This window comes from Oncorhynchus clarkii, chromosome 28 (assembly GCF_045791955.1).
Source record: "Oncorhynchus clarkii lewisi isolate Uvic-CL-2024 chromosome 28, UVic_Ocla_1.0, whole genome shotgun sequence".
NCBI lineage: Eukaryota > Metazoa > Chordata > Actinopteri > Salmoniformes > Salmonidae > Oncorhynchus > Oncorhynchus clarkii.
The window spans coordinates 46,954,875-46,982,351 of NC_092174.1; the positions used below are offsets into that span (position 1 = coordinate 46,954,875).

General features: G+C 46.2%; 1 protein-coding gene across 1 annotated transcript in view; it reads right to left on the reverse strand.

Annotated features, from left to right (window-relative positions):
• Window positions 1-27,477, reverse strand: part of LOC139387576 (piezo-type mechanosensitive ion channel component 2) — a 291,891-nt gene that overhangs the window by 143,920 nt on the left and 120,494 nt on the right. Inside the window, exons 18-20 of the mRNA XM_071133907.1 lie at window positions 25,646-25,819; window positions 24,274-24,315; window positions 17,577-17,609 (exon numbers count right to left, since the gene is read on the reverse strand). Of these exons, the coding sequence (XP_070990008.1) occupies window positions 17,577-17,609; window positions 24,274-24,315; window positions 25,646-25,819 (249 nt within the window). The remainder of the gene's footprint in view (window positions 1-17,576; window positions 17,610-24,273; window positions 24,316-25,645; window positions 25,820-27,477) is intronic.

Below are 27,477 nucleotides of genomic sequence, written 5' to 3' on the forward strand. Positions count from 1 at the left end.
ACCCAAGAGCCTCTAGGGGGATGCTGCAGTGTACCCAAGAGCCTCTAGGGGGATGCTGCAGTGTACCCAAGAGCCTCTAGGGGGATGCTGCAGTGTACCCAAGAGCCTCTAGGGGGATGCTGCAGTGTACCCAAGAGCCTCTAGGGGGATGCTGCAGTGTACCCAAGAGCCTCTAGGGGGATGCTGCAGTGTACCCAAGAGCCTCTAGGGGGATGCTGCAGTGTACCCAAGAGCCTCTAGGGGGATGCTGCAGTGTACCCAAGAGCCTCTAGGGGGATGCTGCAGTGTACCCAAGAGTCTCTAGGGGGATGCTGCAGTCTACCCAAGAGCCTCTCGGTGGATGCTGCAGAGTACCCAAGAGCCTCTCGGTGGATGCTGCAGTGTACCCAAGAGCCTCTCGGTGGATGCTGCAGTGTACCCAAGAGCCTCTCGGTGGATGCTGCAGTGTACCCAAGAGCCTCTCGGTGGATGCTGCAGTGTACCCAAGAGCCTCTCGGTGGATGCTGCAGTGTACCCAAGTGACGTCGGGAGCAACTGCTTGCACGCGCGTTACCACTCCACTATGTCTCCCTGTCATGGCTTTTGCACCATCAGTACAGATACCAACATGAGCAGCAGCTACGTTTGGCTACATACAGACCATTAGTGGAATTCCCACGAGAGAGTAACGGTTAACGTGATTGGATGAGTAACGGTTAATGTGATTGGATGAGTAACGGTTAATGTGATTGGATGAGTAACGGTTAATGATTGCATATTAATTATTTGACTAGGCTACCTGTATTTGACATCGTGTTGTTATTTTGCTGAACATTAGATGGTTTAATTTTATTTTTGGCAGTGAAACGAGGCTATATCCTTGTTGAAAAATATAAACGAACAGTTTGAAAATGTGAAGCAATAAAAAGTAAAAAGAAGAGTTCAGCATTTCCATGTCCCCAGTTTGGGATAACCTGGTCTACATTCATAGGTTGCATTTCCATGTACCCCAGTTTGGGATAACCTGGTCTACATTCATAGGTTGCATTTCCATGTCCCCAGTTTGGGATAACCTGGTCTACATTCATAGGTTGCATTTCCATGTACCCCAGTTTGGGATAACCTGGTCTACATTCATAGGTTGCATTTCCATGTACCCCAGTTTGGGATAACCTGGTCTACATTCATAGGTTGCATTTCCATGTCCCCAGTTTGGGATAACCTGGTCTACATTCATAGGTTGCATTTCCATGTACCCCAGTTTGGGATAACCTGGTCTACATTCATAGGTTGCATTTCCATGTACCCCAGTTTGGGATAACCTGGTCTACATTCATAGGTTGCATTTCCATGTACCCCAGTTTGGGATAACCTGGTCTACATTCATAGGTTGCATTTCCATGTACCCCAGTTTGGGATAACCTGGTCTACATTCATAGGTTGCATTTCCATGTACCCCAGTTTGGGATAACCTGGTCTACATTCATAGGTTGCATTTCCATGTACCCCAGTTTGGGATAACCTGGTCTACATTCATAGGTTGCATTTCCATGTACCCCAGTTTGGGATAACCTGGTCTACATTCATAGGTTGCATTTCCATGTCCCCAGTTTGGGATAACCTGGTCTACATTCATAGGTTGCATTTCCATGTACCCCAGTTTGGGATAACCTGGTCTACATTCATAGGTTGCATTTCCATGTACCCCAGTTTGGGATAACCTGGTCTACATTCATAGGTTGCATTTCCATGTCCCCAGTTTGGGATAACCTGGTCTACATTCATAGGTTGCATTTCCATGTACCCCAGTTTGGGATAACCTGGTCTACATTCATAGGTTGCATTTCCATGTACCCCAGTTTGGGATAACCTGGTCTACATTCATAGGTTGCATTTCCATGTACCCCAGTTTGGGATAACCTGGTCTACATTCATAGGTTGCATTTCCATGTACCCCAGTTTGGGATAACCTGGTCTACATTCATAGGTTGCATTTCCATGTACCCCAGTTTGGGATAACCTGGTCTACATTCATGGGTTGCATTTCCATGTACCCCAGTTTGGGATAACCTGGTCTACATTCATAGGTTGCATTTCCATGTCCCCAATTTGGGATAACCTGGTCTACATTCATAGGTTGCATTTCCATGTACCCCAGTTTGGGATAACCTGGTCTACATTCATAGGTTGCATTTCCATGTACCCCAGTTTGGGATAACCTGGTCTACATTCATAGGTTGCATTTCCATGTCCCCAGTTTGGGATAACCTGGTCTACATTCATAGGTTGCATTTCCATGTCCCCAGTTTGGGATAACCTGGTCTACATTCATAGGTTGCATTTCCATGTACCCCAGTTTGGGATAATCTGGTCTACATTCATAGGTTGCATTTCCATGTCCCCAGTTTGGGATAACCTGGTCTACATTCATAGGTTGCATTTCCATGTCCCCAGTTTGGGATAACCTGGTCTACATTCATAGGTTGCATTTCCATGTCCCCAGTTTGGGATAACCTGGTCTACATTCATAGGTTGCATTTCCATGTCCCCAGTTTGGGATAACCTGGTCTACATTCATAGGTTGCATTTCCATGTCCCCAGTTTGGGATAACCTGGTCTACATTCATAGGTTGCATTTCCATGTACCCCAGTTTGGGATAACCTGGTCTACATTCATAGGTTGCATTTCCATGTCCCCAGTCTGGGATAACCTGGTCTACATTCATAGGTTGCATTTCCATGTCCCCAGTTTGGGATAACCTGGTCTACATTCATAGGTTGCATTTCCATGTCCCCAGTTTGGGATAACCTGGTCTACATTCATAGGTTGCATTTCCATGTCCCCAGTTTGGGATAACCTGGTCTACATTCATAGGTTGCATTTCCATGTACCCCAGTTTGGGATAACCTGGTCTACATTCATAGGCTGCATTTCCATGTACCCCAGTTTGGGATAACCTGGTCTACATTCATAGGTTGCATTTCCATGTCCCCAGTTTGGGATAACCTGGTCTACATTCATAGGTTGCATTTCCATGTACCCCAGTTTGGGATAACCTGGTCTACATTCATAGGTTGCATTTCCATGTACCCCAGTTTGGGATAACCTGGTCTACATTCATAGGTTGCATTTCCGTGTACCCCAGTTTGGGATAACCTGGTCTACATTCATAGGTTGCATTTCCATGTACCCCAGTTTGGGATAACCTGGTCTACATTCATAGGTTGCATTTCCATGTCCCCAGTTTGGGATAACCTGGTCTACATTCATAGGTTGCATTTCCATGTCCCCAGTTTGGGATAACCTGGTCTACATTCATAGGTTGCATTTCCATGTACCCCAGTTTGGGATAACCTGGTCTACATTCATAGGTTGCATTTCCATGTCCCCAGTCTGGGATAACCTGGTCTACATTCATAGGTTGCATTTCCATGTCCCCAGTTTGGGATAACCTGGTCTACATTCATAGGTTGCATTTCCATGTCCCCAGTTTGGGATAACCTGGTCTACATTCATAGGTTGCATTTCCATGTCCCCAGTTTGGGATAACCTGGTCTACATTCATAGGTTGCATTTCCATGTACCCCAGTTTGGGATAACCTGGTCTACATTCATAGGCTGCATTTCCATGTACCCCAGTTTGGGATAACCTGGTCTACATTCATAGGTTGCATTTCCATGTCCCCAGTTTGGGATAACCTGGTCTACATTCATAGGTTGCATTTCCATGTACCCCAGTTTGGGATAACCTGGTCTACATTCATAGGTTGCATTTCCATGTACCCCAGTTTGGGATAACCTGGTCTACATTCATAGGTTGCATTTCCGTGTACCCCAGTTTGGGATAACCTGGTCTACATTCATAGGTTGCATTTCCATGTACCCCAGTTTGGGATAACCTGGTCTACATTCATAGGTTGCATTTCCATGTACCCCAGTTTGGGATAACCTGGTCTACATTCATAGGTTGCATTTCCGTGTACCCCAGTTTGGGATAACCTGGTCTACATTCATAGGTTGCATTTCCATGTACCCCAGTTTGGGATAACCTGGTCTACATTCATAGGTTGCATTTCCATGTACCCCAGTTTGGGATAACCTGGTCTACATTCATAGGTTGCATTTCCATGTACCCCAGTTTGGGATAACCTGGTCTACATTCATAGGTTGCATTTCCATGTACCCCAGTTTGGGATAACCTGGTCTACATTCATAGGTTGCATTTCCATGTACCCCAGTTTGGGATAACCTGGTCTACATTCATAGGTTGCATTTCCATGTACCCCAGTTTTGGATAACCTGGTCTACATTCATAGGTTGCATTTCCATGTACCCCAGTTTGGGATAACCTGGTCTACATTCATAGGTTGCATTTCCATGTACCCCAGTTTGGGATAACCTGGTCTACATTCATAGGTTGCATTTCCATGTCCCCAGTTTGGGATAACCTGGTCTACATTCATAGGTTGCATTTCCATGTCCCCAGTTTGGGATAACCTGGTCTACATTCATAGGTTGCATTTCCATGTACCCCAGTTTGGGATAACCTTGTCTACATTCATAGGTTGCATTTCCATGTATCCCAGTTTGGGATAACCTGGTCTACATGCATAGGTTGCATTTCCATGTACCCCAGTTTGGGATAACCTGGTCTACATTCATGGGTTGCATTTCCATGTACCCCAGTTTGGGATAACCTGGTCTACATTCATAGGTTGCATTTCCATGTCCCCAGTTTGGGATAACCTGGTCTACATTCATAGGTTGCATTTCCATCTACCCCAGTTTGGGATAACCTGGTCTACATTCATAGGTTGCATTTCCATGTACCCCAGTTTGGGATAACCTGGTCTACATTCATAGGTTGCATTTCCATGTCCCCAGTTTGGGATAACCTGGTCTACATTCATAGGTTGCATTTCCATGTCCCCAGTTTGGGATAACCTGGTCTACATTCATAGGTTGCATTTCCATGTACCCCAGTTTGGGATAACCTGGTCTACATTCATAGGTTGCATTTCCATGTCCCCAGTTTGGGATAACCTGGTCTACATTCATAGGTTACATTTCCATGTCCCCAGTTTGGGATAACCTGGTCTACATTCATAGGTTGCATTTCCATGTCCCCAGTTTGGGATAACCTGGTCTACATTCATAGGTTGCATTTCCATGTCCCCAGTTTGGGATAACCTGGTCTACATTCATAGGCTGCATTTCCATGTACCCCAGTTTGGGATAACCTGGTCTACATTCATAGGTTGCATTTCCATGTCCCCAGTTTGGGATAACCTGGTCTACATTCATAGGTTGCATTTCCATGTACCCCAGTTTGGGATAACCTGGTCTACATTCATAGGTTGCATTTCCATGTACCCCAGTTTGGGATAACCTGGTCTACATTCATAGGTTGCATTTCCATGTACCCCAGTTTGGGATAACCTGGTCTACATTCATAGGTTGCATTTCCATGTACCCCAGTTTGGGATAACCTGGTCTACATTCATAGGTTGCATTTCCATGTACCCCAGTTTGGGATAACCTGGTCTACATTCATAGGTTGCATTTCCATGTACCCCAGTTTGGGATAACCTGGTCTACATTCATAGGTTGCATTTCCATGTACCCCAGTTTGGGATAACCTGGTCTACATTCATAGGTTGCATTTCCGTGTACCCCAGTTTGGGATAACCTGGTCTACATTCATAGGTTGCATTTCCATGTACCCCAGTTTGGGATAACCTGGTCTACATTCATAGGTTGCATTTCCATGTACCCCAGTTTGGGATAACCTGGTCTACATTCATAGGTTGCATTTCCATGTACCCCAGTTTGGGATAACCTGGTCTACATTCATAGGTTGCATTTCCATGTACCCCAGTTTGGGATAACCTGGTCTACATTCATAGGTTGCATTTCCATGTACCCCAGTTTGGGATAACCTGGTCTACATTCATAGGTTGCATTTCCATGTACCCCAGTTTGGGATAACCTGGTCTGCATTCATAGGTTGCATTTCCATGTACCCCAGTTTGGGATAACCTGGTCTACATTCATGGGTTGCATTTCCATGTACCCCAGTTTGGGATAACCTGGTCTACATTCATGGGCTGCATTTCCGTGTACCCCAGTTTGGGATAACCTGGTCTACATTCATAGGTTGCATTTCCATGTACCCCAGTTTGGGATAACCTGGTCTACATTCATAGGTTGCATTTCCATGTACCCCAGTTTGGGATAACCTGGTCTACATTCATAGGTTGCATTTCCATGTACCCCAGTTTGGGATAACCTGGTCTACATTCATAGGTTGCATTTCCATGTCCCCAGTTTGGGATAACCTGGTCTACATTCATAGGTTGCATTTCCATGTACCCCAGTTTGGGATAACCTGGTCTACATTCATAGGTTGCATTTCCATGTACCCCAGTTTGGGATAACCTGGTCTACATTCATGGGTTGCATTTCCATGTGCACCAGTTTGGGATAACCTGGTCTACATTCATGGGCTGCATTTCCATGTACCCCAGTTTGGGATAACCTGGTCTACATTCATAGGTTGCATTTCCATGTACCCCAGTTTGGGATAACCTGGTCTACATTCATAGGTTGCATTTCCATGTACCCCAGTTTGGGATAACTCTGGTCTACATTCATAGGTTGCATTTCCATGTACCCCAGTTTGGGATAACCTGGTCTACATTCATAGGTTGCATTTCCATGTACCCCAGTTTGGGATAACCTGGTCTACATTCATGGGTTGCATTTCCATGTACACCAGTTTGGGATAACCTGGTCTACATTCATGGGCTGCATTTCCATGTACCCCAGTTTGGGATAACCTGGTCTACATTCATGGGTTGCATTTCCATGTACCCCAGTTTGGGATAACCTGGTCTACATTCATAGGTTGCATTTCCATGTACCCCAGTTTGGGATAACCTGGTCTACATTCATAGGTTGCATTTCCATGTACCCCAGTTTGGGATAACCTGGTCTACATTCATAGGTTGCATTTCCATGTACCCCAGTTTGGGATAACCTGGTCTACATTCATAGGTTGCATTTCCATGTACCCCAGTTTGGGATAACCTGGTCTACATTCATAGGTTGCATTTCCATGTACCCCAGTTTGGGATAACCTGGTCTACATTCATAGGTTGCATTTCCATGTACCCCAGTTTGGGATAACCTGGTCTACATTCATAGGTTGCATTTCCATGTACCCCAGTTTGGGATAACCTGGTCTACATTCATAGGTTGCATTTCCATGTACCCCAGTTTGGGATAACCTGGTCTACATTCATAGGTTGCATTTCCATGTACCCCAGTTTGGGATAACCTGGTCTACATTCATAGGTTGCATTTCCATGTCCCCAGTTTGGGATAACCTGGTCTACATTCATAGGTTGCATTTCCATGTCCCCAGTTTGGGATAACCTGGTCTACATTCATAGGTTGCATTTCCATGTACCCCAGTTTGGGATAACCTGGTCTACATTCATAGGCTGCATTTCCATGTACCCCAGTTTGGGATAACCTGGTCTACATTCATAGGTTGCATTTCCATGTCCCCAGTTTGGGATAACCTGGTCTACATTCATAGGTTGCATTTCCATGTACCCCAGTTTGGGATAACCTGGTCTACATTCATAGGTTGCATTTCCATGTACCCCAGTTTGGGATAACCTGGTCTACATTCATAGGTTGCATTTCCGTGTACCCCAGTTTGGGATAACCTGGTCTACATTCATAGGTTGCATTTCCATGTACCCCAGTTTGGGATAACCTGGTCTACATTCATAGGTTGCATTTCCATGTACCCCAGTTTGGGATAACCTGGTCTACATTCATAGGTTGCATTTCCATGTACCCCAGTTTGGGATAACCTGGTCTACATTCATAGGTTGCATTTCCATGTACCCCAGTTTGGGATAACCTGGTCTACATTCATAGGTTGCATTTCCATGTACCCCAGTTTGGGATAACCTGGTCTACATTCATAGGTTGCATTTCCATGTACCCCAGTTTGGGATAACCTGGTCTACATTCATAGGTTGCATTTCCATGTACCCCAGTTTGGGATAACCTGGTCTACATTCATAGGTTGCATTTCCATGTACCCCAGTTTGGGATAACCTGGTCTACATTCATAGGTTGCATTTCCATGTACCCCAGTTTGGGATAACCTGGTCTGCATTCATAGGTTGCATTTCCATGTACCCCAGTTTGGGATAACCTGGTCTACATTCATGGGTTGCATTTCCATGTACCCCAGTTTGGGATAACCTGGTCTACATTCATGGGCTGCATTTCCGTGTACCCCAGTTTGGGATAACCTGGTCTACATTTATAGGTTGCATTTCCATGTACCCCAGTTTGGGATAACCTGGTCTACATTCATAGGTTGCATTTCCATGTACCCCAGTTTGGGATAACCTGGTCTACATTCATAGGTTGCATTTCCATGTACCCCAGTTTGGGATAACCTGGTCTACATTCATAGGTTGCATTTCCATGTACCCCAGTTTGGGATAACCTGGTCTACATTCATAGGTTGCATTTCCATGTACCCCAGTTTGGGATAACCTGGTCTACATTCATAGGTTGCATTTCCATGTACCCCAGTTTGGGATAACCTGGTTTACATTCATGGGTTGCATTTCCATGTGCACCAGTTTGGGATAACCTGGTCTACATTCATGGGCTGCATTTCCATGTACCCCAGTTTGGGATAACCTGGTCTACATTCATAGGTTGCATTTCCATGTACCCCAGTTTGGGATAACCTGGTCTACATTCATAGGTTGCATTTCCATGTACCCCAGTTTGGGATAACCTGGTCTACATTCATAGGTTGCATTTCCATGTACCCCAGTTTGGGATAACCTGGTCTACATTCATAGGTTGCATTTCCATGTACCCCAGTTTGGGATAACCTGGTCTACATTCATAGGTTGCATTTCCATGTACCCCAGTTTGGGATAACCTGGTCTACATTCATAGGTTGCATTTCCATGTACCCCAGTTTGGGATAACCTGGTCTACATTCATAGGTTGCATTTCCATGTACCCCAGTTTGGGATAACCTGGTCTACATTCATAGGTTGCATTTCCATGTACCCCAGTTTGGGATAACCTGGTCTACATTCATAGGTTGCATTTCCATGTACCCCAGTTTGGGATAACCTGGTCTACATTCATAGGTTGCATTTCCATGTACCCCAGTTTGGGATAACCTGGTCTGCATTCATAGGTTGCATTTCCATGTACCCCAGTTTGGGATAACCTGGTCTACATTCATGGGTTGCATTTCCATGTACCCCAGTTTGGGATAACCTGGTCTACATTCATGGGCTGCATTTCCGTGTACCCCAGTTTGGGATAACCTGGTCTACATTCATAGGTTGCATTTCCATGTACCCCAGTTTGGGATAACCTGGTCTACATTCATAGGTTGCATTTCCATGTACCCCAGTTTGGGATAACCTGGTCTACATTCATAGGTTGCATTTCCATGTACCCCAGTTTGGGATAACCTGGTCTACATTCATAGGTTGCATTTCCATGTACCCCAGTTTGGGATAACCTGGTCTACATTCATAGGTTGCATTTCCATGTACCCCAGATTGGGATAACCTGGTCTACATTCATAGGTTGCATTTCCATGTACCCCAGTTTGGGATAACCTGGTCTACATTCATGGGTTGCATTTCCATGTACACCAGTTTGGGATAACCTGGTCTACATTCATGGGCTGCATTTCCATGTACCCCAGTTTGGGATAACCTGGTCTACATTCATAGGTTGCATTTCCATGTACCCCAGTTTGGGATAACCTGGTCTACATTCATAGGTTGCATTTCCATATACCCCAGTTTGGGATAACTCTGGTCTACATTCATAGGTTGCATTTCCATGTACCCCAGTTTGGGATAACCTGGTCTACATTCATAGGTTGCATTTCCATGTACCCCAGTTTGGGATAACCTGGTCTACATTCATAGGTTGCATTTCCATGTACCCAGTTTGGGATAACCTGGTCTACATTCATAGGTTGCATTTCCATGTACCCCAGTTTGGGATAACCTGGTCTACATTCATAGGTTGCATTTCCATGTACCCCAGTTTGGGATAACCTGGTCTACATTCATAGGTTGCATTTCCATGTACCCCAGTTTGGGATAACCTGGTCTACATTCATAGGTTGCATTTCCATGTACCCCAGTTTGGGATATACTGGTCTACATTCATAGGTTGCATTTCCATGTACCCCAGTTTGGGATAACCTGGTCTACATTCATAGGTTGCATTTCCATGTACCCCAGTTTGGGATAACCTGGTCTACATTCATAGGTTGCATTTCCATGTACCCCAGTTTGGGATAACCTGGTCTACATTCATAGGTTGCATTTCCATGTACCCCAGTTAGGGATAACCTGGTCTACATTCATGGGTTGCATTTCCATGTACCCCAGTTTGGGATAACCTGGTCTACATTCATGGGCTGCATTTCCGTGTACCCCAGTTTGGGATAACCTGGTCTACATTCATAGGTTGCATTTCCATGTACCCCAGTTTGGGATAACCTGGTCTACATTCATAGGTTGCATTTCCATGTACCCCAGTTTGGGATAACCTGGTCTACATTCATAGGTTGCATTTCCATGTACCCCAGTTTGGGATAACTCTGGTCTACATTCATAGGTTGCATTTCCATGTACCCCAGTTTGGGATAACCTGGTCTACATTCATAGGTTGCATTTCCATGTACCCCAGTTTGGGATAACCTGGTCTACATTCATGGGTTGCATTTCCATGTACACCAGTTTGGGATAACCTGGTCTACATTCATGGGCTGCATTTCCATGTACCCCAGTTTGGGATAACCTGGTCTACATTCATGGGTTGCATTTCCATGTACCCCAGTTTGGGATAACCTGGTCTACATTCATAGGTTGCATTTCCATGTACCCCAGTTTGGGATAACCTGGTCTACATTCATAGGTTGCATTTCCATGTACCCCAGTTTGGGATAACCTGGTCTACATTCATAGGTTGCATTTCCATGTACCCCAGTTTGGGATAACCTGGTCTACATTCATAGGTTGCATTTCCATGTACCCCAGTTTGGGATAACCTGGTCTACATTCATAGGTTGCATTTCCATGTACCCCAGTTTGGGATAACCTGGTTTACATTCATAGGTTGCATTTCCATGTACCCCAGTTTGGGATAACCTGGTCTACATTCATAGGTTGCATTTCCATGTACCCCAGTTTGGGATAACCTGGTCTACATTCATAGGTTGCATTTCCATGTACCCCAGTTTGGGATAACCTGGTCTACATTCATAGGTTGCATTTCCATGTACCCCAGTTTGGGATAACCTGGTCTACATTCATAGGTTGCATTTCCATGTACCCCAGTTTGGGATAACCTGGTCTGCATTCATAGGTTGCATTTCCATGTACCCCAGTTTGGGATAACCTGGTCTACATTCATGGGTTGCATTTCCATGTACCCCAGTTTGGGATAACCTGGTCTACATTCATGGGCTGCATTTCCGTGTACCCCAGTTTGGGATAACCTGGTCTACATTCATAGGTTGCATTTCCATGTACCCCAGTTTGGGATAACCTGGTCTACATTCATAGGTTGCATTTCCATGTACCCCAGTTTGGGATAACCTGGTCTACATTCATAGGTTGCATTTCCATGTACCCCAGTTTGGGATAACCTGGTCTACATTCATAGGTTGCATTTCCATGTACCCCAGTTTGGGATAACCTGGTCTACATTCATAGGTTGCATTTCCATGTACCCCAGTTTGGGATAACCTGGTCTACATTCATAGGTTGCATTTCCATGTACCCCAGTTTGGGATAACCTGGTCTACATTCATGGGTTGCATTTCCATGTACACCAGTTTGGGATAACCTGGTCTACATTCATGGGCTGCATTTCCATGTACCCCAGTTTGGGATAACCTGGTCTACATTCATAGGTTGCATTTCCATGTACCCCAGTTTGGGATAACCTGGTCTACATTCATAGGTTGCATTTCCATATACCCCAGTTTGGGATAACTCTGGTCTACATTCATAGGTTGCATTTCCATGTACCCCAGTTTGGGATAACCTGGTCTACATTCATAGGTTGCATTTCCATGTACCCCAGTTTGGGATAACCTGGTCTACATTCATAGGTTGCATTTCCATGTACCCCAGTTTGGGATAACCTGGTCTACATTCATAGGTTGCATTTCCATGTACCCCAGTTTGGGATAACCTGGTCTACATTCATAGGTTGCATTTCCATGTACCCCAGTTTGGGATAACCTGGTCTACATTCATAGGTTGCATTTCCATGTACCCCAGTTTGGGATAACCTGGTCTACATTCATAGGTTGCATTTCCATGTACCCCAGTTTGGGATAACCTGGTCTACATTCATAGGTTGCATTTCCATGTACCCCAGTTTGGGATAACCTGGTCTACATTCATAGGTTGCATTTCCATGTACCCCAGTTTGGGATAACCTGGTCTACATTCATAGGTTGCATTTCCATGTACCCCAGTTTGGGATAACCTGGTCTACATTCATAGGTTGCATTTCCATGTACCCCAGTTAGGGATAACCTGGTCTACATTCATGGGTTGCATTTCCGTGTACCCCAGTTTGGGATAACCTGGTCTACATTCATGGGCTGCATTTCCGTGTACCCCAGTTTGGGATAACCTGGTCTACATTCATAGGTTGCATTTCCATGTACCCCAGTTTGGGATAACCTGGTCTACATTCATAGGTTGCATTTCCATGTACCCCAGTTTGGGATAACCTGGTCTACATTCATAGGTTGCATTTCCATGTACCCCAGTTTGGGATAACCTGGTCTACATTCATAGGTTGCATTTCCATGTACCCCAGTTTGGGATAACCTGGTCTACATTCATAGGTTGCATTTCCATGTACCCCAGTTTGGGATAACCTGGTCTACATTCATAGGTTGCATTTCCATGTACCCCAGTTTGGGATAACCTGGTCTACATTCATGGGCTGCATTTCCATGTACCCCAGTTTGGGATAACCTGGTCTACATTCATGGGTTGCATTTCCATGTACCCCAGTTTTGGATAACCTGGTCTACATTCATAGGTTGCATTTCCATGTACCCCAGTTTGGGATAACCTGGTCTACATTCATAGGTTGCATTTCCGTGTACCCCAGTTTGGGATAACCTGGTCTACATTCATAGGTTGCATTTCCATGTACCCCAGTTTGGGATAACCTGGTCTACATTCATAGGTTGCATTTCCGTGTACCCCAGTTTGGGATAACCTGGTCTACATTCATGGGTTGCATTTCCATGTACCCCAGTTTGGGATAACCTGGTCTACATTCATGGGCTGCATTTCCGTGTACCCCAGTTTAGGATAACCTGGTCTACATTCATAGGTTGCATTTCCATGTACCCCAGTTTGGGATAACCTGGTCTACATTCATAGGTTGCATTTCCATGTACCCCAGTTTGGGATAACCTGGTCTACATGCATAGGTTGCATTTCCATGTACCCCAGTTTGGGATAACTCTGGTCTACATTCATAGGTTGCATTTCCATGTACCCCAGTTTGGGATAACCTGGTCTACATTCATAGGTTGCATTTCCATGTACCCCAGTTTGGGATAACCTGGTCTACATTCATAGGTTGCATTTCCATGTACCCCAGTTTGGGATAACCTGGTCTACATTCATAGGTTGCATTTCCATGTACCCCAGTTTGGGATAACCTGGTCTACATTCATAGGTTGCATTTCCATGTACCCCAGTTTGGGATAACCTGGTCTACATTCATAGGTTGCATTTCCATGTACCCCAGTTTGGGATAACCTGGTCTACATTCATAGGTTGCATTTCCGTGTACCCCAGTTTGGGATAACCTGGTCTACATTCATGGGTTGCATTTCCATGTACCCCAGTTTGGGATAACCTGGTCTACATTCATGGGTTGCATTTCCAAGTACCCCAGTTTGGGATAACCTGGTCTACATTCATAGGTTGCATTTCCGTGTACCCCAGTTTGGGATAACCTGGTCTACATTCATAGGTTGAGGCTATTGTCTAAACTAATTGAATGTCCTTCTGTCCTTCTGTGTACTCTCCTGCTGTATACTGTCCTACTGTATACTGTCCTGCTGTATACTGTCCTACTGTATACTGTCCTACTGTATACTGTCCTGCTGTATACTGTCCTAAAGTATAATGTCCTACTGTATACTGTCCTGCTGTATACTGTCCTACTGTCCTACTGTCCTACTGTCCTACTGTCCTGCTGTATACTGTCCTACTGTATACTGTCCTACTGTATACTGTCCTGCTGTGTACTGTCCTGCTGTGTACTGTCCTGCTGTATACTGTCCTACTGTCCTACTGTATACTGTCCTGCTGTATACTGTCCTACTGTCCTGCTGTATACTGTCCTCTTGTCCTACTGTCCTATTGTCCTGCTGTTTACTGTCCTGCTGTCCTACTGTCCTGCTGTCCTACTGTCCTACTGTCCTGCTGTATACTGTCCTGTTGTCCTACAGTCCTGCTGTCCTACTGTCCTGCTGTCCTACACTCCTACTGTCCTGCTGTATACTGTCCTGCTGTCCTACTGTCCTGCTGTATACTGTCCTACTGTCCTACTGTCCTGCTGTATACTGTCCGACTGTCCTGCTGTCCTACACTCCTACTGTCCTGCTGTATACTGTCCTGCTGTCCTACTGTCCTGCTGTATACTGTCCTACTGTCCTACTGTCCTGCTGTATACTGTCCTGCTGTCCTGCTGTCCTACTGTCCTACTGTCCTGCTGTCCTACTGTCCTGCTGTCCTACACTCCTACTGTCCTGCTGTATACTGTCCTGCTGTCCTACTGTCCTGCTGTATACTGTCCTACTGTCCTACTGTCCTGCTGTGTACTGTCCTGCTGTATACTGTCCTACTGTATACTGTCCTGCTGAATACTGTCCTACTGTATACTGTCCTACTGTCCTGCTGTATACTGTCCTACTGTCCTGCTGTATACTGTCCTACTGTCATACTGTCCTGCTGTATACTGTCCTGCTGTATACTGTCCTACTGTATACTGTCCTACTGTGTACTGTCCTACTGTATACTGTCCTACTGTCCTGCTGTATACTGTCCTACTGTCCTGCTGTCCTACTGTCCTGCTGTCCTACTGTCCTGCCGTATACTGTCCTTCTGTCCTGCTGTATACTGTCCTGCTGTATACTGTCCTACTGTCCTGGTGTATACTGTCCTACTGTATACTGTCCTACTGTATACTGTCCTGCTGTGTACTGTCCTACTGTCCTGCTGTCCTACTGTCCTGCTGTATACTGTCCTTCTGTCCTTCTGTGTACTGTCCTGCTGTATACTGTCCTGCTGTATACTGTCCTACTGTCCTACTGTCCTGGTGTATACTGTCCTACTGTCCTGGTGTATACTGTCCTACTGTCCTGCTGTATACTGTCCTACTGTATACTTTCCTACTGTCCTGCTGTATACTGTCCTACTGTCCTGCTGTCCTGCTGTATACTGTCCTACTGTATACTGTCTGCTGTCCTACTGTCCTACTGTGTACTGTCCTGCTGTGTACTGTCCTGCTGTGTGCTGTCCTGCTGTATACTGTCCTGCTGTCCTACTGTCCTGCTGTCCTACTGTCCTACTGTCCTGCTGTCCTACTGTCCTGCTGTCCTGCTGTATACTGTCCTGCTGTATACTGTCCTACTGTATACTGTCCTGCTGTCCTACTGTCCTACTGTGTACTATCCTGCTGTGTACTGTCCTGCTGTGTGCTGTCCTGCTGTATACTGTCCTGCTGTCCTACTGTCCTACTGTCCTACTGTCCTGCTGTCCTACTGTCCTACTGTGTACTATCCTGCTGTGTACTGTCCTGCTGTATACTGTCCTGCTGTCCTACTGTCCTACTGTCCTGCTGTATACTGTCCTGCTGTATACTGTCCTGCTGTATACTGTCCTACTGTATACTGTCCTGCTGTCCTACTGTCCTACTGTCCTACTGTCCTGCTGTCCTGCTGTATACTGTCCTGCTGTATACTGTCCTGCTGTATACTGTCCTGCTGTATACTGTCCTGCTGTCCTACTGTCCTACTGTGTACTGTCCTGCTGTGTACTGTCCTGCTGTGTGCTGTCCTGCTGTATACTGTCCTGCTGTATACTGTCCTGCTGTATACTGTCCTACTGTATACTGTCCTGCTGTCCTACTGTCCTACTGTCCTACTGTCCTGCTGTCCTGCTGTATACTGTCCTGCTGTATACTGTCCTGCTGTATACTGTCCTGCTGTATACTGTCCTGCTGTCCTACTGTCCTACTGTGTACTGTCCTGCTGTGTACTGTCCTGCTGTGTGCTGTCCTGCTGTATACTGTCCTGCTGTATACTGTCCTGCTGTCCTACTGTCCTACTGTCCTACTGTATACTGTCCTCTTGTCCTACTGTCCTGCTGTTTACTGTCCTGCTGTCCTACTGTCCTGCTGTCCTGCTGTCCTGCTGTGTGCTGTCCTACTGTCCTGCACTACCGTGTCCTGTGAGAATCTGTCCTTCACTAAGGTGTCCTATGAGAATCTGTCCTGCACTACCGTGTCCTGTGAGAATCTGTCCTTCACTAAGGTGTCCTGTGAGAATCTGTCCTTCACTAAGGTGTCCTGTGAGAATCTGTCCTTCTACCGTGTCCTCTACACCAGTCCAGTTGTGTGCTGTAAGACTGTTAATTACTGCTCTACACCAGTCCAGTTCAAATAGGGTCAACCATCATCTGTCACATTAAGATGTTGTTAACATCGACGATGGCTGTCAATCATCGTCAATCAATGCTGTAATATCGCCCAACCCTAACACACACAAACACAGACACACATACACACACACACACACACACAAACACAGGCACTACACACACACACACAAACACCACACACACACACACACACACACACAAACAAACACAGGCACTACACACGTACACACACACACACACACACACACACACACACACACACACACACACACACACACACACACACACACACACACACACACACACACACACACACACACACACACACACACACACACACACACACACACACACACACTTCTTTCCCACAGGGCCTCATATCAAGCAGTTGTTCCGGCCGTGGGTGTCCGCTAGCAGCTGACTGTTTAATAGAAAAGCAATAAGCACATTCCTCTGACTGGCATTCTTCAAAATAAAAGTCCTCAGATTCTCAGGAATCATCGTCTCTCAATACAGATCAATGGTAATAGGAGAACAGGGACAGGAAGCATGGACACCTGCACATTGAAATGGCACCCTATTCCCTATAAAGTGTACTACCCTACCCAGGTCAAAGGTAGCACACTTTATAGGGAATAGGTAGCCAATTGGGATGCAAATCCCTAAACTGAGTCTCAGGCAATGGGAGTTATAGGTTGAGGTTGGAGGTCAGGTTAGAGGTCAGGGTTGGCTTGCAGGAAATGGCTACATGTCAGGGCGAGGCATTTCATTTCATGTCTTGATGGGTTTAGACTTACTTGCTCTGTGGAGAAGAAATGTGTTGCTTGATGCTGCTCAGATAACAACATGTTACAGAGAGAAAGAGGTCAACAACAAGAGAGAGAGAGAGAGAGAGAGGGAGAGAGAGAGAGAGAGAGAGAGAGAGAGAGAGAGAGAGGTCAACAACAAGAGAGTGAACAACAAAGGAGAGAGACACAGAGAGAGAGAGAGGGAGGGAGAGAGAGGGAGAGAGACAGAGACAGAGAGAGGGAGAGAGAGGGAGAGAGAGAGAGGGGGGGGGGAGCAAGAGAGAGGGGGGGAGGGAGAGAGAGGGACAGAGAGAGAGAGACAGAGACAGAGAGAGAGAGAGGGGGGGAGAGAGAGAGAGAGACAGAGACAGAGATAGAGAGGGGGGGGGTGGGGGAGAGAGAGAGAGAGGGAGAGAGAGAAGGAGTCATCCTGCAAGAAACCTGGTATAGAGGAGACGGACCCACTGGTTGCCCTCTAGGTTACAGAGAGCCGGTAGTCCCATCCACCAAACTACCAGGTGTGAAACAGGGAAGGGACTCAGGGGGTATGCTAATTTGGTATAGAGCAGACCTAACTTACTCCATTAAATTAATCAAAACAGGAACATGTTACATTTGGCTAGCAATTGAAAAGGAAATTATCTTAACAGAGACAAATGTCCTCCTGTGTGCTACCTATATCCCCCCACTAGAATCCCCATACTTTAATGAAGACAGCTTCTCCATCCTGGAGGGGGAAATCAATCATTTCCAGGCCCAGGGACATCTACTAGTCTGTGGCGACCTAAATGCCACAACTGGACAAGAACCTGACACCCTCAGCACACAGGGGGACAAACACCTGCCTGGAGGTGACAGCATTCCCTCCCACATATGCCCCCCTAGGCACAACTATGACAACATAACCAACAAAAACGGGTCACAACTCCTGCAGCTCTGTCGTACGCTGGGTATGTACATAGTCAATGGTAGGCTTCGAGGGGACTCCTATGGTAGGTACACCTATAGCTCATCTCTTGGCAGTAGTACTGTAGACTACTTTATCACTGACCTCAACCCAGAGTCTCTCAGAGCGTTCACAGTCAGCCCACTGACACCCCTATTAGACCACAGCAAAATCACAGTCTACTTAAACAGAGCAATACTCAATCATGAGGCATCAAAGCCAAAGGAACTGAGTAATATTAAGAAATGCTATAGATGGAAGGAATGTAGTTTGGAAACCTACCAAAAAACAATTAGGCAACAACAAATTCAATCCCTTTTAGACAACTTCCTGGACAAAACATTTCACTGTAATAGTGAAGGTGTAAACTTGGCAGGAGAAAACCTAAACAGTATATTTTACGTCTCAGCTTCCCTATCAAATCAAGCAGACAACCTAAGAAAATGAACATCAATGACAAATGGTTTGATGAAGAATGCAAAAAACCGAAGAAAGAAATTGAGAGTCCTGTCCAACCAAAAACATAGACCCAGAGAGTCTACGCCTTCATTATAGTGAATCACTAAAACAATACAGAAATACACTACGGAAAAAGGAGGTTCAGTACATCAGAAATCAGCTCAATGTAATTGAAGAATCCATAGAATATAACCCCTTCTGGAAAAATCGGAAAACACTAAACAAACAACAACACAGAGAGTTATCTACATCTCCCTCACTGTGTCTACCTCTCTCTATATCCTGTCTTTCTCTCCATGCTAACAACATTTGCACAAGTAATGTGAAAACCTAAACAGGATATATGACCTCTCAGCTTCCCCATCAAATTTAAACATTTTCACCTAAAAAAATTAACAACAACAACAAATTGTTTGAATAAGAATGCAAAACCCCAAAACCCTGCTATGCAAATTGATAGAAAGTGGTGTTGGGGGAAAAACATACGACATTATAAAATCATGAACACAAACAACAAGTGTGCGGTTAAATTGTAAAAAAAACACACATTTCTTCACACAGGGTCGTGGGGTGAGACAGGGATGCAGCTTAAGCCCCACCCTCTTCAACATATATATCAATGAATTGGCGCGGGCACTAGAAAAGTCTGCAGCACCCGGCCTCACCCTACTAGAATCCGAAGTCAAATGTCTACTGTTTGTCTACTGCTGCCTATAGCAGCACCTAGATCTTCTGCACAGATTCTGTCAGACCTGGGCTCTGACAGTAAATCTCAGTAAGACAAAAATAATGGTGTTCCAAAAAAGGTCCAGTCACCAGGACCACAAATACAAATTCCATCTAGACACTGTTGCCCTAGAGCACACAAAAAAAAATGAAACATACCTCGGCCTAAACATCAGCACCACAGGTAACTTCTCTAAAGCTGTGAACGATCTGAGAGACAAGGCAAGAAGGGTCTTCTACACCATCAAAAGGAACATACAATTCGACATACCAATTAGGATCTGGCGAAAAAATACTTGAATCAGTCATAGAGCCCATTGACATTTATGGTTGTGAGGTCTGTGGTCTGCTCACCAACCAAGACTTCTGCAAAAAATATCCTCCGTGTACAACGTAAAACACCAAATAATGCATGCAGAGCAGAATTAGGCCTAAACCCACTAATTATCAAAATCCAGAAAAGAGCTGTTAAATTCTACAACCACGTAAAAGGAAGTGATTCCCAAACCTTCCAGAACAAAGCCATCACCTACAGAGAGATTAACCTGGAGAAGAGTCCCCTAAGCAAGCTGGTCCTGGGGCTCTGTTCACAAACACAAACACACCCTACAGAGCCCCAGGACAACAGCACAATTAGACCCAACCAAATCATGAGAAAACAAAAAGATAATTACTTGACACATTGGAAAGAATTAACAAAAAAACAGAGCAAACTAGAATGCTATTTGGTCCTAAACAGAAACCTGACTCAAGAGAAGACAGGCTATGTGCTCACTGCCCACAAAATGAGGTGGAAACTGAGCTGCACTTCCTAACCTCCTGCCCAATGTATGACCATATTAGAGACACATATTTCCCTTAGATTACACAGATACACAAAGAAAACAAATCCAATTTTGATAAACTCCCATATCTACTCTACTCTGAAATTCCAGTGTGCCATCACAGCAGCAAGATTTGTGACCTGTTGCCACAAGAAAAGGGCAACCAGTGAAGAACAAACACCATTGTAAATACAACCCATATTTAGGTTGATTTATTTTCCATTTTGTACTTTAACTATTTGCACATCATTACAACACTGTATATATATATACACACTATGACATTTGAAACGTCTCTAAATTCCTTTGCATCTTCTGTGTAATGTTTACTGTTAATTTTATATTGTTTTAAATCACTTTAGTTTATTATCTATTTCACTTGATTTGGCAATGGAAAAATATGTTTCCCATGACAATAAAGCCCTTGGAATTGAATTGAATAGAGATCAACAGAGGGAGAGAGATATTATTTGTATATATTTGTATGTTATCTACCTCACTTGCTTTGGCAATGTTAACACATGTTTCCCATGCCAATAAAGCCCCTTGAATTGAATTTAATTGAATAGAGAGAGAGGGAGAGAGAAAGAGAGAGAGAGATCAACACAGAGAGAGAGGGAGAGAGAGAGATCAACAAAGAGAGAGAGGGAGAGACAGAGAGATCAACACAGAGAGAGAGGGAGAGACAGAGAGATCAACACAGAGAGAGAGGGAGAGAGAGAGAGATCAACACAGAGAAAGAGAGGGAGAGACAGAGAGATCAACACACAGAGAGAGAGGGAGAGAGAGAGATCAATAAAGAGAGAGAGTGAGATCAACACAGAGAGAGAGAGAGAGATCAATAAAGAGAGAGAGTGAGATCAACACAGAGAGACAGGGAGATCAACACAGAGAGAGGGAGATCAACACAGAGAGAGGGAGATCAACACAGAGAGAGGGAGATCAACACAGAGATAGAGAGAGGGGGAGAGAGAGGGAGATCAACACAGAGAGAGAGGGAGATCAACACAGAGAGAGGGAGATCAACACAGAGAGAGGGAGATCAGCATAGAGAGAGGGAGATCAACACAGAGAGAGGGAGATCAACACAGAGAGAGAGGGAGATCAACACAGAGAGAGAGAGGGAGATCAACACAGAGAGAGGGAGATCAACACAGAGAGAGGAAGATCAACACAGAGAGAGGGAGATCAGCATAGAGAGAGGGAGATCAACACAGAGAGAGAGATCAACACAGAGAGAGAGAGAGGGAGATCAACACAGAGAGAGAGAGGGAGAGACAGAGAGATCAACACACAGAGAGAGAGGGAGAGAGAGATCAATAAAGAGAGAGAGTGAGATCAACACAGAGAGAGAGAGAGAGAGAGAGAGATCAATAAAGAGAGAGAGTGAGATCAACACAGAGAGAGAGGGAGATCAACAAAGAGAGAGGGAGATCAACACAGAGAGAGGGAGATCAACACAGAGAGAGGGAGAGGGAGATCAACACAAAGAGAGAGGGAGATCAACACAGAGAGAGGGAGATCAACACAGAGAGAGGGAGATCAGCATAGAGAAAGGGAGATCAACACAGAGAGAGGGAGATCAGCATAGAGAGAGGGAGATCAACACAGAGAGATGGAGATCAGCATAGAGAGAGGGAGATCAACACAGAGAGAGAGATCAACACAGAGAGAGAGAGGGAGATCAACACAGAGAGAGAGAGGGAGATCAACACAGACAGAGAGAGAGGGAGATCAACACAGAGAGAGAGAGGGAGATCAACACAGAGAGAGGGAGATCAACACAGAGAGAGAGGGAGATCAACACAGAGAGAGAGAGGGAGATCAACACAGAGACAGAGAGGGAGATCAACACAGACAGAGAGGGAGATCAACACAGAGAGAGGGAGATCCACAGCAAAAGTAGATTGACAGACACAGTGTAGGTTAGCGACCAATAGGGTTACAAGTTGCTACAACAGGCTGCAGAGGAACTAGGAAAATAGTGGAGGGGATTGGTTCTGAAGAGGAAAGGTGGTGTCTTTTTAATACCAAGTCAGGACATGCTGGAAAGAAGAGACTTTTAACGAGGATAAACTGGCAGAGAAGTTAGCTATAGAGGAGAGGGGGGTTGTGGGTAACAAGAAGAAGCGTCCACAAATCAAATTGGTCATCCAAAGAAACACAAAGAGGCAGAAACCAAAATAGAACAGAATTTTTCACATCCATTTCTAACACGACCTGTCGAAGAAACCCCCCCCCCCCCCATCAAATATTGGTTTACCATTAAACCAAACGGACTGAACTGTAGGAGCAAGTTTCACAGGGAAGTTAGGTACCCGAGCAGGGAAAGACAGGCGTGTTTAGATGCTTGGAGGACCGGAGGACCAGAGGTATAGAGGATGAGAGGAGAGGTGGAGAGGAGATGGAGAGGTGGAGAGGTGGATGAGAGAGGAGAGATGGAGAGATGGATGAGAGAGGAGAGATGGAGAGGTGGATTAGAGAGGAGAGATGGGGTGATGAGATGGAGAGGTGGATGAGAGGGGAGAGATGGAGAGATGGATGAGAGAGGAGAGATGGAGAGGTGGATTAGAGAGGAGAGATGGGGTGATGAGATGGAGAGGTGGATGAGATGGAGTGATGAGATAGAGAGGTGGATGAGAGGGGAGAGATGGAGAGATGGGTGAGAGAGGAGAGGTGGAGAGGAGATGGAGAGGTGGAGAGGTGGATGAGAGGGGAGAGATGGAGAGATGGATGAGATAGGAGAGATGGAGAGGTGGATTAGAGAGGAGAGATTGAGTGATGAGATGGAGAGGTGGATGAGAGGGGAGAGATGGAGAGGTGGATGAGAGAGGAGAAGTGGAGAGGAGATGGAGAGGTGGAGAGGTGGATGAGAGGGGAGAGATGGAGAGATGGATGAGAGGGGAGAGATGGAGAGATGGATTAGAGAGGAGAGATGGGGTGATGAGATGGAGAGGTGGATGAGAGGGGAGAGATGGAGAGATGGATGAGAGAGGAGAGGTGGAAAGGAGATGGAGAGTTGGAGAGGTGGATGAGAGGGGAGAGATGGAGAGATGGATGAGAGAGGAGAGATGGAGAGGTGGATTAGAGAGGAGAGATGGGGTGATGAGATGGAGAGGTGGATGAGATGGAGTGATGAGATGGAGAGGTGGATAAGAGGGGAGAGATGGAGAGATGGGTGAGAGAGGAGAGGTGGAGATGAGATGGAGAGGTGGAGAGGTGGATGAGAGGGGAGAGATGGAGAGATGGATGAGAGAGGAGAGATGGAGAGGTGGATTAGAGAGGAGAGATGGAGTGATGAGATGGAGAGGTGGATGAGAGGGGAGAGATGGAGAGGTGGATGAGAGGGGAGAGATGGAGAGGTGGATGAGAGGGGAGAGATGGATGAGAGAGGAGAGGTGGAGAGGAGATGGAGAGGTGGATGAGAGGGGAGAGATGGAGAGATGGAGAGGTGGATGAGAGAGGAGAGGTGGAGTGGAGATGGAGAGGTGGAGAGGTGGATGAGAGGGGAGAGATGGAGAGATGGATGAGAGAGGAGAGGTGGAGAGGTGGATGAGATGGGAGAGATGGAGAGGTGGATGAGAGAGGAGAGATAGAGAGGTGGATGAGAAAGGAAAGATGGAGAGGAGGTGGAGAGGTAGAGGGATTAGAAGAGTTGACCAAAGGAGAGCATGAGTGAAGAAGAGGGAGGGAAGTCAAACAGTGATGGATGGATGCGACAGGATGGATGAAAGGCGAGCAGGTACCTTACCTGTTCATGATCAGATACACGCGACCATTGACTTTAGCATGACTGTGTGAGGAGAGGTAGGAATGGAGAGATGGCAGATGGCAGAGGAGGAGGAGAGATGGCAGATGGCAGTAGATTAAAGAGAATAGGATGAGAAGCAAGTGGGAACATGAATGAGGCTACTAGAACATGAAGGAGGCTACTAGAACATGAAGGAGGCTACTAGAACATGAAGGAGGCTAGTAGAACATGAAGGAGGCTACTAGAACATGAAGGAGGCTACTAGAACATGAAGGAGGCTAGTAGAACATGAAGGAGGCTACTAGAACATGAAGGAGGCTACTAGAACATGAAGGAGGCTACTAGAACATGAAGGAGGCTACTAGAACATGAAGGAGGCTAGTAGAACATGAAGGAGGCTAGTAGAACATGAAGGAGGCTACTAGAACATGAAGGAGGCTACTAGAACATGAAGGAGGCTACTAGAACATGAAGGAGGCTACTAGAACATGAAGGAGGCTACTAGAACATGAAGGAGGCTACTAGAACATGAAGGAGGCTAGTAGAACATGAAGGAGGCTACTAGAACATGAAGGAGGCTACTAGAACATGAAGGAGGCTACTAGAACATGAAGGAGGCTACTAGAACATGAAGGAGGCTACTAGAACATGAAGGAGGCTACTAGAACATGAAGGAGGCTACTAGAACATGAAGGAGGCTACTAGAACATGAAGGAGGCTACTAGAACATGAAGGAGGCTACTAGAACATGAAGGAGGCTACTAGAACATGAAGGAGGCTACTAGAACATGAAGGAGGCTACTAGAACATGAAGGAGGCTACTAGAACATGAAGGAGGCTACTAGAACATGAAGGAGGCTACTAGAACATTAAGGAGGCTACTAGAACATGAAGGAGGCTACTAGAACATGAAGGAGGCTACTAGAACATGAAGGAGGCTACTAGAACATGAAGACAAGACATTAACACAGACCACTACATCTCCAGCATTTCTCTGTAGGTCTTATACATTAGAGAGAACAAAGTACCAGAGGTAGATACATGATAAAAAACCATCCAGCCAATCCAAACTCTAGTCTAATGTGTTGAAAGATCGCTGGTCAGTCCATCAGGAACTGCTGTTAGCTCTCTCACACAAACACCTAGACTTAAGCTCAGTGGGTTAGCACAGTCTAGAGGCGTACCGGGGTTCGAACCCCAGTCACAAACACAGCTCATCTGGAAATGCAGCTGTGACTCGTGTTAGCTCCCCCACATTAAGAACTTCAGCCAACACAGGGTTCAAATCCCCGTCTCATGTTATCTCCCTGTATTGACACCTAGTCCTAAACTTTATCTCAGTGGGCTAACACAGTCAGTCCCCCAGTCTCACCTGTAGATGGTGCTGTCCTGTTTTTGGGCCACAGCCTTCAGGTCAGTGAGCAGCAGGAAGCGGTCATGGAAGTAGTGAAGGTGGAGGATACACACCAAGAGGAAGGAGGTGGGGATGAAGATACGTGTGAAGAGCATCGATTCGGAGAACTGTTCTAGCCCCAGGTCCTTCAGTCTGGACAGAGAGGAGGGCGGGGGAGAGAGAAGGGGGAGAGAGAAGGGGGGAGAGAGAGAAGGGGAGGGGAGAGGGGAGGGGAGAGGGGGGAGAGAGAGGAAAGGGGGGAGGGGAGAGAGAGAGAGGAGGAGAGGGGGGAGAGAGGAGGGGAGGGGAGAGAGAAGGGGGGAGAGAGGGGGAAAGAGTAGGGGAGAGGGGGAGAGAGAAGGGGGAGAGAGAGGAGGGCAGGGGAGAAAGAGAGGAGGGTGGGGGAGAGAGGAGGGCAGGGGAGAGAGGAGGGGAGAGGGAGTAGGGGAGAGAGGAGGGGAGAGAGGAGGGCAGGGAGAGAGAGGAGAGGGAGAGAGAGAGATACTTTTATGATAACTGTTATGGTCCATATAAAGCAATGATTATCTGGGGATCCTCCAGCTTGGTGCCATGTAGAAGAAGAAGTCTAGGGCTGGGATAACATATCTCAACAGCACTGAACATACAGAAACATGCTGTCTGAGTATATGAGTTAATTGATATGAATGAATTAGTGAACCCTTCTGGTCATGTTAGACCAGAAGGGTAGGGAGGGTCAGGGGTTAGGGGTCAGGGGTTAGCACTCACTTCTCTTCACTCATGCCAGTCATGTTAGACCAGAAGGGTAGGGAGGGTCAGGGGTTAAGGGTCAGGGGTTAGGACTCACTTCTCTTCACTCATGCTAGTCATGTTAGACCAGAAGGGTAGGGAGGGTCAGGGGTTAGGGGTCAGGGGTTACGACTCACTTCTCTTCACTCATGCCAGTCATGTTAGACCAGAAGGGTAGGGAGGGTCAGGGGTTAGGGGTCAGGGAATAGAACTCACTTCTCTTCACTCATGCCAGTCATGTTAGACCAGAACGGTAGGGAGGGTCAGGGGTTAGGGGTTACAAGTCACTTCTCTTCACTCATGCCAGTCATGTTAGACCAGAAGGGTAGGGAGGGTCAGGGGTTAGGGGTCAGGGGTTAGGACTCACTTCTCTTCGCCCATGCCAGTCATGTTAGACCAGAAGGGTAGGGAGGGTCAGGGGTTAGGGGTCAGGGGTTACGAATCACTTCTCTTCACTTATGCCAGTCATGTTAGACCAGAAGGGTAGGGAGGGTCAGGGGTTACGGGTCAGGGGTTAGAACTCACTTCTCTTCGCTCATGCCAGTCATGTTAGACCAGAAGGGTAGGGAGGGTCAGGGGTTAGGGGTCAGGGGTTAGAACTCACTTCTCTTCGCTCATGCCAGTCATGTTAGACCAGAAGGGTAGAGAGGGTCAGGGGTTAGGGGTCAGGGGTTACGACTCACTTCTCTTCACTCATGCCAGTCATGTTAGACCAGAAGGGTAGAGAGGGTCAGGAGTCAGGGGTTAGGACTCACTTCTCTTCACTCATGCCAGTCATGTTAGACCAGAAGTGTAGGGAGGGTCAGGGGTCAGGGGTTAGGACTCACTTCTTTTCACTCATGCCAATCATGTTAGACCAGAAGGGTAGGGAGGGTCAGGGGTCAGGGGTTACGGGTCAGGGGTTAGGACTCACTTCTCTTCACTCATGCCAGTCATGTTAGACCAGAAGGGTAGGGAGGGTCAGGGGTTAGGGGTCAGGGGTTAGGACTCACTTCTCTTCACTCATGCCAATCATGTTAGACCAGAAGGGTAGGGAGGGTCAG